At 54.1% G+C, this 16,105-nt stretch overlaps 1 protein-coding gene across 1 annotated transcript in view; it reads right to left on the reverse strand.

Moving 5' to 3' along the window:
• Window positions 1-16,105, reverse strand: part of frem3 (Fras1 related extracellular matrix 3) — a 38,136-nt gene that overhangs the window by 2,851 nt on the left and 19,180 nt on the right. Inside the window, exons 3-23 of the mRNA XM_035426768.1 lie at window positions 15,103-15,249; window positions 14,109-14,339; window positions 13,891-14,016; window positions 13,372-13,623; window positions 9,834-9,983; window positions 9,140-9,349; window positions 8,583-8,780; window positions 7,854-8,018; window positions 6,062-6,244; window positions 5,454-5,584; window positions 4,738-4,896; window positions 4,296-4,599; window positions 3,646-3,777; window positions 3,220-3,551; window positions 2,827-3,019; window positions 2,520-2,624; window positions 2,091-2,218; window positions 1,826-1,960; window positions 1,471-1,597; window positions 968-1,155; window positions 153-299 (exon numbers count right to left, since the gene is read on the reverse strand). Coding sequence (XP_035282659.1) covers window positions 153-299; window positions 968-1,155; window positions 1,471-1,597; window positions 1,826-1,960; window positions 2,091-2,218; window positions 2,520-2,624; window positions 2,827-3,019; window positions 3,220-3,551; window positions 3,646-3,777; window positions 4,296-4,599; window positions 4,738-4,896; window positions 5,454-5,584; window positions 6,062-6,244; window positions 7,854-8,018; window positions 8,583-8,780; window positions 9,140-9,349; window positions 9,834-9,983; window positions 13,372-13,623; window positions 13,891-14,016; window positions 14,109-14,339; window positions 15,103-15,249 — 3,743 coding nt within the window. The remainder of the gene's footprint in view (window positions 1-152; window positions 300-967; window positions 1,156-1,470; window positions 1,598-1,825; window positions 1,961-2,090; window positions 2,219-2,519; window positions 2,625-2,826; window positions 3,020-3,219; window positions 3,552-3,645; window positions 3,778-4,295; window positions 4,600-4,737; window positions 4,897-5,453; window positions 5,585-6,061; window positions 6,245-7,853; window positions 8,019-8,582; window positions 8,781-9,139; window positions 9,350-9,833; window positions 9,984-13,371; window positions 13,624-13,890; window positions 14,017-14,108; window positions 14,340-15,102; window positions 15,250-16,105) is intronic.

A 16,105-nucleotide genomic window follows, 5' to 3' on the forward strand; every position in this document is an offset into this window, starting at 1 on the left:
CTTAAGGTTTGTGATTACGCACTATATTAAGCTTTTAGAGGACTGTCTCTCCATTGTTAATTTTATTATACGTTCAGCTTTATTTCCATTTAAAAGGCTGGGGTGTGGCGCTGGTGTCCCTGACCCAGACAGCGGGGATGCTGTGCACTCGCCTGGAACAATGGGGAGGAGGAGAGGGAGAACCCGTCCGAGCCGGCCTGCTGGACCAGGGTGAGGGCTCCTGGGGCGTCCATCGCCAGCGTCGCCTCGAACCGCACGTCCCCGAAGGCCGTGGCCTGCGTCTCCGGCTGGGCCTTGTCCTGGAACACACACAGGAAGTGAGGTCACGACTGTGCTGCGGGGCAGGCTGCCTGCTGCTTGCTGCACGCGCTCAGTGCTGGCGAATTTCATAAGAGCCCTCGTATAACCGCTCATTTGATTATACGCTTATTCACACCGTTAACTTGGTTAAAAAGCTAATTGTCCCCAATAAATCCCAAATTTGTTATGAATGGATTAAAGAAACCACAATTTTATTTATTCCATCACATATCCAGTTATCTCACAATTACAATCCCAATTATTTCTTTGTTACTGAAAGCTTACATCACATGACACAGGCCGCTGTAATAACTACCGATCCTCAGTAGAGCCGTCTGACTGTAGCTGCAAGTTTAAAATATGTGGCACATTTGGATTGGTGTGTGTGTGTGTGTGGTGTGTGTGAGTGTGTGTGTATGTGTGTGTGTGTGTGAGTGTGTGAGTGTGTGTGTCTGTGTGAGTGTGTGAGTGTGTGCGTGTGTGTGAGTGCGTGTGTGTGTGAGTGTGTGAGTGTCTGTCTGTGTGTGAGTGTGTGAGTGTGTGTGTGTGTGAGTGTGTGTGTATGAGTGTGTGAGTGCGTGTGTGTGTGAGTGGGTGTGTGTGAGTGTGTGTGTGTGAGTGTGTGAGTGTGTGTGTGTGTGAGTGTGTGTGTGTGAGATTCACTCACCAGGATTTTGAACCTGTAGAGGAGGGACGGGGCGTCGGCCAGGCAGCCGTACTCCTTGTTGGTGGGGTTGTATTTGGGCACGTAGCCGTCGGCGCCTGTGCAGAGGAACACCTTCTCAATGCTGCAGGTGAAGGACTCGCCCAGGTTCTGCACAGGGTCCACCATCACCCGCCCGTAGATCTGAGAGCCTGTGCACAGAGCGCCATGTTAGTCACATTCCTTACCACCAGACCCCAGAGTCACAGTCACATCCTCCCTCAGCTACCACCAGACCCCAGAGTCACAGTCACATCCTCTAAACTACCATCAGACCCCCAAGTCACAGTCACATCCCCTAAACTACCATCAGACCCCCGAGTCACAGTCACATCCTCCCTCAGCTACCATCAGACCCCCGAGTCACAGTCACATCCTCTCTAAACTACCATCAGGTTTAGGTTTTATCGGGTATTTCTATCATAAGGCACTTAATAGCAGAGTAGTGCTCCCTGTGGGGGGCATACCTTCGGAGAAGGCCACGTCCGCCCCCTCTGAGAAGCCCATGGAGCCGTCGGACAGCCACAGCTCCCTCTTGGACAGCAGGAACATCTGCGTGTTGAGGCTGAACTCTGCTGCCACAGGGTCGCTCACCTGGGGGGGGGCACACAGGTGAGTGCTCACAGAGTCAACTGGGGTGGGGGGGGGGGCACACAGGTGAGTGCTCACAGAATTTTGAACAAACATTCCAAACAACCTTCTCTTCTCAGGGTTAGTGTGACTGGCTGTGTGCAGTGTGAAGGGTTAGGGTCAGGTTGTGAGTTAGGGTCAGGGTCAGGTTGTGAGTTATGGTCAGGTTGTGAGTTAGGGTTAGGGTTTTACCTGCTGGAAGCGGATGTCCATGTCGAAGGTGAGCGGTTCGCGTGGGTGGCACACAGGCGATAAGCTGTACTCCCTGTTTGGAGAGGCACTGCAGGGGATGAGCTTCACTGTGTAGGTCCCAGAGTAATCCCGCACCTGGAGATAAAACACGAGAATGCAGCTTGTCTTCTACTCACAGGTTTCATGTGATGTCACTTCCTGTAATTACCCGCAATGTGAGGGGCTATTGTGTGGACAGGCTCCGCAGCAGACGGCGAAGACTCACGGCGAAATCGGACACGAAGCTCCACTGCTGCATGGGCTGGTTGTAGGTGGGCTCGGTCCGGACCAGCGCCAGCGTGAACGTGAGGCCCGGGTGGTCCGGTGACATCACCATGGAGGACAAGGACGTTCCTGAGGGGAAAATGACAGGTGAGGCCTCAGAGGGCAGGGGGGTCGAGGGGGGGTCGAGGGGGGGGGTCGGGCTGGGCCTGACAGGGGATACGCTCGCGCTGGAATAGCCCGCGTTCCGCTCCCTGTGACAGCCGGTCCCTCAGCCCCAGCGCGCTCACACTGTAAGGGCATCCAGCGCTCCGGGCCGGAAATAGTCTGATGGAGATGTGGGTTACAGAGTCACCCAGCAGGGGCCTGAATGTGGGCTGGGGGGGGTGGAATTTGGGGCTGGCAGGGCAGGGGGCCAGCGTGCGCACTGTACCTGGGTGGGACATGACAAACTGTCCTCTGAAACGCGCTTCTGTCTTGAAGTTGACCACCAAACGCCCGTCTCCATTGATCCTCATACTGGTGGGGTACATGGCACCTGAGATAAAGAGGTATTGATTGCTTTAATTTAATCAGATTTATAGTCATTATTTAAAATCATCAATATTTTTAGATTTACACTGATTATAGAGGAAAAGTAAATTTGATATTGTGAAAGAACAATACTGGTAAAAACCAAGAAAAAAGTGAACAAGAGCTAAAGTGCAGTAGTGTCCAGCAGAGGGCAGCAGCGAGCTCACCTTGTAGCTCTGCCTCCGGGGGGCTGCCGATGCCGTCCTGCCACAAGATGGCGGTGTCGTACACGAAGGTGAGCCGCAGCTCGGACTGCAGGTCGAAGTGCTGCCAGCCGCCCACCGCCACGGGCGAGTGGAAGACGTAGGAGACGAAGAGTGGCACGCGCAGCGTCACGTAGGACTGCACCAGGTTCAACACCTGCAGGGGGCGAGCGAGTGAGAGAGCTGAGCGAGGGGACTGCCTCGTCCGCGACAGAGTGAACTCGTCACGTGTCCGTCAGCTGTACTGCGTTTACAGCCGCTGTGTGACTCCAGGGTCAGTGAGATAAACGGACAGAGCGGTGTGTGGTGTGGGCGGTGAGGGGGGTAGGGGGGTGGGGGGGTGAGGGGGCGGCGTACCTGTCCGTCGGTGCCGATGGACCCCCCGCAGTCGCTGAGCAGCTCAGACAGGTCGTAGTAGCTGTGGAACTCCCACAGGCAGGCCTCCAGGTGCAGGTTGCGGTAGAAGCGCAGGGAGTTGGCAGAGCGCAGGGCGGGGCTGTACTGGTAGGGCGAGGTCTCCCCGATGATCTCGGGGTTCTTGGTGCTGTCGGTCAGGAAGCCGTGGCGGGTGGGCACCTCGTTGTAGTCCAGCAGGTTGGAGCAGCGGTGGTTCCCCACGCGCGTGCCGTCCGGGCTCAGCGTCAGCTCGAAGTTGGACAGCGGCCTGGTGGAGATGACCGGCAGCATGCCTGGAGTGGGCGGGGCTCCGTTAGCACCCACAATGCACTGCGCGTTTATGTTTATTTAAAAGAAGCGAGGGAGGGGGTCTGGGGCGGCGCTCACCGTCCATGTGGGGCATCGTCACCGTCAGCTTGATCAGGTTGGGGTAGTCGGGGTCCACGGGGCCCGTGTAGCGGATTTTGGCGGAGAACGGCTCGGCACCGATTGTTCCTGGGATACGAGGCTGGCAGAGACCTGCAGGGGAGGAGGGGAGGGGTGGGGCGGGGGTGGAGCAGAGCGCCCAAAAAGAGTTTAAAACCAGCTCTTCATCTGGGACAGCACAGTTATGGGTTAGGGGGTTGGGGCAGGGTTATGGGGATGGGGCAGGGTTAGGGGGTTGGGGCAGGGTTATGGGGACGGGGCAGGGTTAGGGGGTTGGGGCAGGGTTATGGGGATGGGGCAGGGTTATGGGGACAGGGCAGGGTTTATGGGGACGGGGCAGGGTTATGGGGACGGGGCAGGGTTATGGGGACGGGGCAGGGTTATGGGGATGGGGCAGGGTTATGGGGATGGGGCAGGGTTATGGGACGGGGCAGGGTTATGGGGACGGGGCAGGGTTATGGGGACGGGGCAGGGTTATGGGGACGGGGCAGGGTTATGGGGACAGGGCAGGGTTTATGGGGACGGGGCAGGGTTAGGGGGACGGGGCAGGGTTATGGGGACAGGGCAGGGTTTATGGGGACGGGGCAGGGTTATGGGACAGGCGCACTCACCCTCCTCCCGGCTGATGACGGCGATGGGGCTGCTGAGCTCCAGCCCGGCGTGGCCGTTGGCGTTGAAGGCGCGGGCGGCGCACTGGACCCGCGACCCGGCCTGGAAGTAGATGGAGTCCAGCGCGACGGACTTGGTGTTGGTGAAGAAGGTGTTGGTGTCGACCTCCCGCAGGGGGCTGGACACGCCGTCCGAGCCGCTGGGCGCGCTCACCAGCCAGCGGTACTGCGTCAGCGTGTCGTTGATGCTCTCCGCCGCACAGATGGAGCCCGTCTTGTCAAACTCAGAGTACTTGGGGTTGCAGGCCTGGGGGAGACAGAGGAAGGGGGGTTTGGAGAGGGACTGTCGGCCTGCCTCTGAGTGTTTGTGCAGCGGGAGTTATCCCCGCTGAGAGGAGTGAGGAGTGAGGAGGTGCAGGTGCGGCTGCGCAGGTTTGGGGCTCACCGTCACGCACACCACGGGGTACCCAGTGGGGGGGTGGGGGCTCTCCTTGGCGCGCGCGGTGTCGTCGTACATGAGCAGGGACACCACCTGGGGCACGGCCGGGAAGGTGACGTCTGCCACGCTGTCCACCTCCTCGATGTAGATGATGGCCTTGTTCATCTGGGAGGGGACAGGGGGTTACACACACACATTACACACTCCTGATACACACTACACCCTAACCTACACCCCAACTATTTGCACACTCGCACACACCCATTATTTACACACTCTCACACCCCCCCCCCGCCCGCTCACCTGCGTCTCCGTTCACACCCCCCGCCCCCCCCCCCACCTGTGTCTCTGCCACCATGCCCCCCCCCGCCCCCTCACCTGTGTCTCTGCCACCATGTCCCCCCCCCCACTCCCTCACCTGTGTCTCTGCCACCATGTCCCCCCCCCCCTCACCTGTGTCTCTGCCACCATGTCCCCCCCCCGCCCCTCACCTGTGTCTCTGCCACCATGCCCCCCCCCACTCCCTCACCTGTGTCTCTGCCACCATGTCCCCCCCCCACTCCCTCACCTGTGTCTCTGCCACCATGTCCCCCCCCCCCCCTCACCTGTGTCTCTGCCACCATGTCCCCCCCCCACTCCCTCACCTGTGTCTCTGCCACCATGTCCCCCCCCCACTCCCTCACCTGTGTCTCTGCCACCATGTCCCCCCCCCACTCCCTCACCTGTGTCTCTGCCACCATGTTCTCGTCAGGCTTCATGTGCAGGGTGAAGGCCTCCCTCATCTCCCTCTGGCCGTCGTACAGCACCTGCACCTCCACCACGTGCTCCGTCTCCCCCTCCTTAAACTGCACGTCTGGGGAGAGAGGAGGTACGGCTGTCACGCGTGCACACGGCCACACGGCTCGACCCAACACGCAGTTACACCCACTCATCTGCCTTTCACTGACTTTACACCCACTCATCTACACCCACTCATCTGCCTTTCACTGACTTTACACCCACTCATCTACACCCACTCATCTGCCTTTCACTGACTTTACACCCACTCATCCACACCCACTCATCTGCCTTTCACTGACTTTACACCCACTCATCTACACCCACTCATCTACACCCACTCATCTACACCCACTCATCTGCCTTTCACTAACTTTACACCCACTCATCTACACCCACTCATCTGCCTTTCACTAACTTTACACCCACTCATCTACACCCACTCATCTGCCTTTCACTAACTTTACACCCACTCATCTACACCCACTCATCTGCCTTTAATTATCTTCAGTTTAAACTCAGTTCGCAGACTGAAAGGCGTTCTCTTCCTCACCTTCGGACAGCGGGTTGTAGTCCTCCCCGGAGGTGGCGGAGCCGTCCTTGGTGTGCACTCTCACCACCGACACCTTGGACGTGTCGCCCAGGCGCAGGATGGGGATCGTCACCACGGCGATTTCACCCGCCGCCTGTGGCTCCCTCACGCTGTACTTGATCTGGGAGAACCGGATGATGGGCTCTGGGGAAACGAGAGACCAGTCTCACGCACCGCACGCTTTACACCGCACGCTTTACACCGCACGCTTTACACCGCACAGTTCACATCGCACACTTTACACCGCACGCTTTACACCACACACTTCACACCGCACACTTTACACCACACAGTTCACACCGCACAGTTCACACCGCACACTTCACACCGCACAGTTCACACTGCACACTTCACACCGCACAGTTCACACTGCACACTTTACACCGCACAGTTCACACTGCACACTTCACACCGCACAGTTCACACTGCACACTTTACACCGCACAGTTCACACTGCACACTTTACACCGCACAGTTCACACCGCACACTTTACACCGCACAGTTCACACTGCACACTTTACACCGCACAGTTCACACTGCACACTTTACACCGCACAGTTCACACCGCACACTTTACACCGCACAGTTCACACCGCACACTTTACACCGCACAGTTCACACTGCACACTTTACACCGCACAGTTCACACTGCACACTTTACACCGCACAGTTCACACTGCACACTTTACACCGCACAGTTCACACCGCACACTTTACACCGCACAGTTCACACTGCACACTTTACACCGCACAGTTCACACTGCACACTTTACACCGCACAGTTCACACTGCACACTTTACACCGCACAGTTCACACCGCACACTTTACACCGCACAGTTCACACTGCACACTTTACACCGCACAGTTCACACTGCACACTTTACACCGCACAGTTCACACCGCACACTTTACACCGCACAGTTCACACTGCACACTTTACACCGCACAGTTCACACTGCACACTTTACACCGCACAGTTCACACTGCACACTTTACACCGCACAGTTCACACCGCACACTTTACACCGCACAGTTCACACTGCACACTTTACACCGCACAGTTCACACTGCACACTTTACACCGCACAGTTCACACTGCACACTTTACACCGCACAGTTCACACCGCACACTTTACACCGCACAGTTCACACTGCACACTTTACACCGCACAGTTCACACTGCACACTTTACACCGCACAGTTCACACCGCACACTTTACACCGCACAGTTCACACTGCACACTTTACACCGCACAGTTCACACCGCACATTTCACATCGCACGCTTCACACCGCACATTTCAAACCCTGCATTTCGGCGCACGGTTCTAAGGGTACACAGTGGCCCCCGCTCAGTCTGAACGAGCCCTGCTCACGGAGGTTAATAAAGCCAAGGGCAGATGCACCCGGGGGCTAATCAGCTGGAATCTGGACTGGCCTTCAACTGGAACTCAGAACCGGACTTAAAAATATCCACAAGTACTGGAGATATTTAACAGAGAGTGCCAATCATTACCAAATGTTACCTTTCATTCATTTTTCTGGTTTAAGAAAGTTTTCATGGCATGTTAGATTACTTATTATATAAATGTATGTGTTAGAAATATTTGTTCAATATAATACTGGTATTGTCCATAATTATATTGCTTTAGCATCACAATACATAATTTTCCAATTTTCCTATTTTCAGCTGAAACATGACCATCCTGAGGCAGTGTATACCAGCGCCTGGCAGCGCAGAAGCAGACTTACTGTCTTTATCGTCCGTTATTTTGACCACCGCCTCCTTCTGCTCGCCCAGAGCAGCGCCGAATGCTGATTGGCTCTTCGGGGTTCCCAGCACGAGGCGGAACTCCTCCTCCTCCTCGTACACGGAGTCGTCCACCAGGGTGACCACACACGGCTTCTCGCTCTCCCCTAAAGACAGCATCATCAGTCAGGGAGAGTCACATGACCCGCTCAGCATCATCAGTCAGGGAGAGTCACATGACCTGCTCAGCATCATCAGTCAGGGAGAGTCACATGACCCGCTCATACAGGGGGTGTTATTTCATCAGTCAGGGAGAGTCACATGACCCGCTCATACAGGGGGTGTTATTTCAGTGCAAGTCTCAGGGTTATTGCATCATAATCATATCATTTACTGAAGTCCAAGCTACTGTATTTTTTCCTCTGGCAGGTTCAGCTGACTGCAAACTTTGTTAATTGACCTGATTTCGCCTGACTGAATGTACATCTGGTGAGGGCTGAAGTCCCTCCCTGTCAACATGAACAAAATTAAATAGACAATTTGACAAAATAAACTAAACTAGGTTGGTGGCTGATTTATCCTAAATGGCAATGTATACCATTTTCATGTAACAGACATGCTGCTTGGTAAAATGTTGATATTAATTATTGTAAACTTTTTTGACTGATATGGTTCGATCAGGGACGCGCCCTTGTGCCCCAGACGATGCGGCTCCTGGGATCAGCGGTCACCTGGGAGGAAGGTGATGAGGGAGGCGTCGGTGTTGGGCCGCTCGTTGTAGTCCATCATGACCTGTGCTGAGCCCTGGCGGGTGTAGCACCGGACGCTGGACTTCAGCCCGATGTCCCCGCTGCGGTACACCATGGCACTGACCTGCCCGTCCACCTCGTCCACGTTATAAACACCGTCTTTGAACTGCACCGTGGGCACTGACGCAGACAGCACAGAGTCAACATCAGCACAGAGCACAGCACAGGGTCAACAGCAGCACAGAGCACAGCACAGAGTCAACATCAGCACAGAGCACAGCACAGAGTCAACAGAAACTCAATAAACAGCCATCACCCGTAATAAAAGAAATGGAAAGGAATTACTCTGTTATTGTTACAGAATTTTAACAAAAGCTCCATTTTAAATAAGCACTAACATAAATAGGTAGAGAGTCTCCTTATGGATGTTCATGGTCAAATGTAGTCTTTGTTATAAATAAGATATGTAAACAAATCCTGTATCTGTGCACTAAGTTTAGTTATTAATTAATGTGAAAGTGACCCGGCGTTGGACTCACAGTCTGAAGTGGAGTCGTTGATGGTGATGGTGGTCTTGCTGGGCTCCCCCAGGACAGCGTTGGCAGGCATCCGCAGGACCAGCTCAAACTGCTCGGGCCCCTCCACCACGGGCTGACCCAGGTCGTCCAGGATGGTCACGCGGAACGTCTGCATGGTGACGCCCGGGGCAAAGTCCAGGTTTCGGCTGATGCCCACGTAGTCCACGCCAGCTGAGGGAGGACAGGATCCGATTAGCCGGGTGCCGAAACAGGAAGTACATCATAATAGTTTGATAAAATATATTTACGCTATTAATTGCTTTATATTGTTAACTAAACTGTGCCATCTTCACTTCAAGAGATGAAGCATGGATGTTTATACGTTTTGTCATCATCTAACTGCTTATAATAACATGATGGTCCTTGTTTTCTATGGATATGCATCACAACTGGATCGCCTGACCGTAATGGCTGATTACAGATATAAGCGATGCACCACCACCACCACCCGGAGCGGAACCACCCGGAGCGGAACCACCCGGAGCGGCACCACCCGGAGCGGAACCACCCGGAGCGGAACCACCCGGAGCGGCACCACCCGGAGCGGCACCACCCGGAGCGGAACCACCCGGAGCGGAACCACCCGGAGCGGAACCACCCGGAGCGGAACCACCCGGAGCAGAACCACCCGGAGCGCCCGGTTTGGGCCCAGTACCTTCCGCAGACACGGGGTCGGTTTTCCGGGACCGGACGGTGACCGTGGCCGTCTTGGACAGGTCTGTCCCGGTCCTCCACACACGCACCTCCACGTACCCCGCGCTCTCATCCACCGAGTACTCCGTCTCTCCAAAATAGAGAGAGGGCTCTGAGGGAGGGAGAGAGGGAGAGAGAGGGGGAGGAGAGAGGGAGAGAGAGGGAGGGGGGGAGAGAGAGAGGGAGAGAGGGAGAGTGGGGGAGAGAGAGAGGGAGAGGGAGAGGAAGAGAGACAGAGAGAGGAAGAGTGGGAGAGAGAGAGAGAGGATGAGAGAGAGAGAGAGAGATCCTTTATTGTGTGTTTTTATTTCTGCATTTCTTCCCCCCATTGTCTTGGGGAAACACGTTGGTCAGCTCTTTGTGAGTAGAGAACACACAATAACATACATTTTGTTCAACTGGTTGATGTATTTTATTTGTTTGTGTTTAAGCGCACCGGGGGGTGGGTGTTGTGGGGGGGGGGGAGACGGCAGGGGCACGAGCGCACGGGGGGCTGGGGGGGGGAGACGGGGGGGCACACAGGGGGGGGGCACACGGGGGGGGCACACGGTGTTATTGTGCTCAGCTGCTGGGCTGGCGCATGCGGCTTTAGTAGTGGCGCCGCTGAGCGATGTAGCGGGGTTTAAATAGCACGCGCAGACTAAAGAGCCGCTGGGGGGCCCTAACGATGCGCGGGGGGGGCCCTAAAGACGCGCGGGGGGGGCCCTAAAGCACCGCATCAAAGCAAACGCACGCCCAGGGCCCTCCCCACCTGTCCCCCCGGGGTGGGCTGCTGCTCGTGTGTGTGTGTATATATACAACCCCAGCGCCTCTGCATGCTCAGACAGAATGTGCTGATTGAGCAAGCCCACAGACATGCACCCCCCACAACCCCCCAACAGCCCCGCTCCCCCCCGCCTCCCACAGCCCTGTAACCCCACCCCCCCACAGCCCTGCTCCCCCCCGCCTCCCACAGCCCCCCCCAGTGGCCCGACCCACAGAGACCTGTCAGCAGATCTCCATGGTGACGAGTTGATGATGTCAGCACATCAGGTGGGGGGGCTGTGAGCCTATGGGGCAGCTGAGCCTGCAGAAGCCCCACTGCTGTCAATCAAACCCGAAGCCTCTGTGAAGTCTTTATTATTAGGAACTACAGCAGCTTCAGCACACTTACCTCTGCCAAAGCGCATTTATATCAAATGTGAGGAAAGCATTAGTGGGGAACATAATTCTAAAATGCCAGGTTATCTCCATGCCAGCTCAGTAGGGAATATTCATGTCTTGGTCTTAAAGTGTGAAAGTGGCAGCAGTGATGGTTTATATCTGCAGCGGTGGCAGCTCCAAGGGGTCAGGGTTATATTTTACACTCTGAGCTGTAAAAAAACTGTTCATTTTGATATTTTCCTTCAGTTAGCTCATTTGGCCACTTGTAAGACTGGTTCACTTGCTGTGCTGAATTGTTATGATTATATAAATCGTGGGTCACAGTTAGGGTTAGGAGTTCATGCTGCAGTTTAATGGTAGTTTTAGGTATGGCTGTCCTCCAGGAGGGAAACTACAAGCCACAATATAATTTGGAATATAATGTGGATCTAGTGAATTTTTAAACTTGATTTTCATACACACACGCATGCGTGCACACGCACATTCGTAATCACACATACACACACACACACACACACAGACATATGCACACACACACACACACACACACACAAGCACACACATACACACACACACACATACGCACACACACACACACACACACACAGTAGGGGAAGTAACCTCTTAATGGGGGATTTCCCTTCGAGTCTGAAGGCACACATCACAGAGTGCTTTTCTGTCAATGAGAACTGAAGAGAATCAAAGACAGAGGCTAAGCCTCAGGAGCAATCAGAGGCGGAAACCTAAAACAGATTCCCCAGAAACAATGAGAGGGCTTAGCCTTTTCGTGCCTGTCCAAACTATAAAAGTTTCCACAAAGTAAGTCAGATATTCACAGAAATGTTCACAGCAAAGCGCAATGCCAGGTTCTTATTACATTACCGTGAAATTAAAGTCCGTTTTATTTGTGTTCATATATTTGCTGCCGACAAGACCCACAAACAACAAATATGAGGATCCACAAACGGTAATAAAACATTTTATTTTTTCCTAATATTTGAAGTGTGGATTGAGAAAAGGAGACACAGAGAAGTACTATATTTCTCCTGATGAATACATACATGTGTGCAGCCAAAGTGTCATCTAGTTATTTGACTCCTTGGCTCTGTCTGCTTCTGTCAAGGCTTGACTGTTGATTTAATTATAATTAATTGATTGGTTCAGTATAGTTAAGGTCGCCATGGTGAGATGAAAGGCTCTGAACAATACCCCAAAACAACAGATCATTTCTGTCGCTGTGGATGAAGAAAACCCGAATGCGAGACTGGACTTCCTCCCTAATCCTCTTTGTGTCGCTCGCCCGCCCAGCGGAGGAAGAGAGAGAGAGAGAGAGATAAGGGAGAAGCTGCACGGACCGAGCATTGCAGAGCCTGTAATTACAGCCCAGGCACGATTCGCCCCTCTGATTCGCAGTAAACGAGCTTGGCCTAACGAGCCAAAACCAGGAAATGCAGCCGAGCAGGTTTAAAAAAGGCTGTCTATACAAATAAAAATAGAGATTTTTTTGACTGCAAGCTCTGTTCAGGGACTGTTCGCAATCCAGAGGTTAATAAAGAGCAAACTGGGTTAGTGGTGTGAAGTGGAGTAGAGTGACTATGTGTACGTGTGAGTGCTGCAGTGTACAGGGACCAGCTGGGCTGCTGCTGGGTACAGGGTTAGGGTTAGAGTTAGCCCAGGCTTGCAGGGTCCAGCTGAGCTGCTGTTGGGTACAGGGTTAGGGTTAGGGTTACCCCAGGCTTACAGGGTCCAGCTGAGCAGCTGCTGGGCACAGGGTTAGGGTTAGGGTTAGGGTTACCCCAGGCTTGCAGGGTCCAGCTGAGCAGACCAGGTCTGGCCAAGACTGCCTCGTGGCACTCGAGGATTGCTCATAGCGTAGCTCCCTCTGAGCTCGTTAGCAAAGTTCCTGCGATTTAGCAACAGCATTACGGCATTGCTGCAATGCTACAGCAACGCTGCCTGTGCAGCGGGTACGCGGGGCTAAAGCTATCAGCTGCTGTAAAGCTAAAGCCATTAGCGAATGAAAAACAGATTACCAACAGCTCGCAGTCACAAGTGTGGGTATGCTGTACATACTGGCCATCTGCCCACTTTCATTACTGAGCAGTTCATATGCTTTAGTTATTAAATGTTAACCTACACACCTCGCCACACAAGTAAACCACACTGATACCACGTTAATATTTTGGCAAAATATATTTGTGAATACTTCAGTCACTAAATGATTAAATGTTAGGGCAGTGCCTCACGTTACAGGTCCAGAGAGAGACCCAGTGTATTACCCCCTCACCCTCCCAACACACTGTTCACCCTACTAGCGGTTAGTGCGCATGGCGGACGAGGCAGAGCGCCCGGCTCACCGTCATCGCTGTCGGCCAGGATGGTCACGCGGGCGCCTGGGAAGAGAGGGCCCACCTGCCCCCCCATGGGCAGGCTGAGCGTGACGTTGAAGCTCTCCTCTTCCTCGTACAGCGAGTCGTCGATGATGATGATGCGGCAAGCCTTCTCGCGCTCGTCCTTGTCGAAGCGCAGCACGCTGGTGTGGTCCTCGGGCCGGCTGATGTAGTCCGAGTAGGACAGCACCGTGCTGGGGATGGTGCCCGTGGCAGTGCCTGAGAGGAAACGGCCAATCAGCAGACAGGAAAACAGCCAATCAGCAGGCAGGAAACAAAATGCTTCAAAAACGGTAATCTCCACCCCTGTGCTCCAGTGTGACTCGAAAAGAAACATGTTAAGACAGAAGTTTATACATATTTACTTTGTTAAATGTTCTTCATTTGACTGTCCAGTCTGAGCAGGCCAATCATCGTTAAAGACATGCCAGTGTTCATTCCCCGAGGGGGGTTGTGTAAAAGGCTCTGGGTGGTCCTTGGCGTTACCTTGCTGTGTGTAGCAGATGACCATGAGCTCGTGACTCACGTCCCCGGACCTTTTTACAGGAATGAGGAGCTCGCCGATGTCCTCCTCTACTCTGTACTCTGACTGAGGGATGAAGACTGTGGACTCTGTCAGGGAGGAAGAGACGTAGGTATTCACACTCACACAGCCATACTCGACCGTGTCCTTCCTAAGAGACTCATAGGTTAAAGTTGCGTACCGTCGCCTGGGTCCACGATCTCCACGGTGGCGGAGTCTGGGTACTCCAAAACCGCCATGACCGGTTCGGACAGAAGGATCTGGAAGGTCTCGGAGGTCTCAAACTCCTGATCGGTGTAAATCTTCACCCTCCAGGTGGCCCGGGTCTGGCCCGGGTTAAACTGCACCTGCTTCTGAGCTTTCCCACGGAAGTCCTTGTCCTTCTCTGCGGTGCCGTCCTTGGTGCTGATGCCTGGGAAGGTCGTGTGAAGGTTAAATCATCGTAACCGGTGAGGGCAGCATTATAAGGGGGTAAGCGTTTGGGCGCGTGTGGAGTAGGGGGTAAGCGTTTGGGCGCGTGCGGGCGGTAAAATGTCTTCCTCGTGTGAGAGAAGGTCTCAGGCAGTCCAGGGCTTTTTATGGACTGCAGGGGATTTTTTCCATTGTCCTGTGATGAACAGCTACTGGTCACTTTAACTGCCCTCATAAGGACCACCGTAAACATGGCCAGGAAACAATAAAGCTTCACGGAGGGTTGCGTTTGGGTAGCAGCAAACAGCCCGCTGACCCCTGTGACCTGGGCCACCTATTCTCCTCATCATGTGACCTTTTCACGGGCCGGGGAGGTCATGTGACAGTGTGACACATCTGTTTCCCCGAAGGCTGGTTATCTGCTGCTACTGCGAGCCACAGGCCACGACATGCCCTTTATGGTGACCACTTACAGTGGAAAGATCCTGTTATCAGCATCATGACTGTTTATTAGGCATGTTTTGTGAGATGATCTGTGTTCAAATGTAGCCAATAACTGGTCTGTTATGTGCTAGTGATTACAGAAGAACGTATGAGAACGTTGCCACTGGCAGGAGAAATACAAGCAGTGATGGTTACAGACATGAAAGACATTTACTGAACAGAAATTAATTGAAATGCACTGTAAACTTTTTCACTGGAGAACAGGAGATAATCAGTTGGACACATTTAACAGCAGCTCTGCATATCGTGCTGATACTCACTGATGAAAGACGTCTCTCCCAAGTAGCCTCTGCGTTTGAGAGTGACCTCCAGAAACTTTGAGTCCTCGTCCACCAGGTAGTACTCCCTCTCCAGGGAAATCCAGGCCCAGTTGAGCCGGAATGGCTGGGGCTTCAGTTTGTTTCCTCCTGTAACATGATGGAAGACCCGTTAGACGGCGCAGGCAAACAGAGCCGCCAGGAGAGTTGCACAGCAGATCAGCAAAACAGCTTAGGCACAAAACGTGTGGTTGTAACTGTAAGAGTGGATTACGCAGATGGTATCATTTTGCTTTTATCAATTACATCAATTAGAGTTTTTAACAAATTGGGGCACAATAAGGGAAGGGAGAAACAGGATATACCGATGGGGGGGGGGGGGGAGGTGAAGTCCCCACACACGACAGCTGAACTGGGCCCTCTTTGTTCTGAGCGCCACCCAGGCCGGCGCTGGCTCCCCCAGCACCCCTCAGCCCTGGACCACAGGGCCAGGTGGGGGGCGGCGGGGCGGGTCCAAAGATTTAATGGGTCACATGCTGACAGAGTGGGGAGTTCTGGGTAACACTGTGTGCCATAGTGTGCTAATCAGGTCTTAAATCTGGCTCATGGGCTCGTGGGGGGGGCGAAACGCGGGCATTAAGGCCTCATTACAGAGGGAAAGTGTGGAGCGCCTCTCTCCCTCTCTCCCTCTCTCTCTCCCTCTCTTTCTCCCTCCCTCCCTCTCTCCCTCTCTCCCTCTCTCCCTCCCTCTCTCCCTCTCTCCCTCTCTCTCTCCCTCTCTCCCTCTCTCTCTCCCTCTCTCTCTCTCTCTCCCTCTCTCCCTCTCTCCCTCTCCCTCCCTCTCTCTCTCTCTCTCTCTCCCTCTCTCGCTCGCTCTCTCTCTCTCTCCCACTCACTCTCTCTCTCCCTCTCTCCCCCTCTCCCTCTCTCCCTCTCTCCCTCTCTCTCCCTCTCCCTCCCTCTCTTCCTCTCTCTCCCTCTCGCTCTCTCTCCCTCTCCCTCTCCC

This window comes from Anguilla anguilla, chromosome 7, assembly GCF_013347855.1.
Source record: "Anguilla anguilla isolate fAngAng1 chromosome 7, fAngAng1.pri, whole genome shotgun sequence".
NCBI classification, from domain to species: Eukaryota; Metazoa; Chordata; class Actinopteri; order Anguilliformes; family Anguillidae; genus Anguilla; species Anguilla anguilla.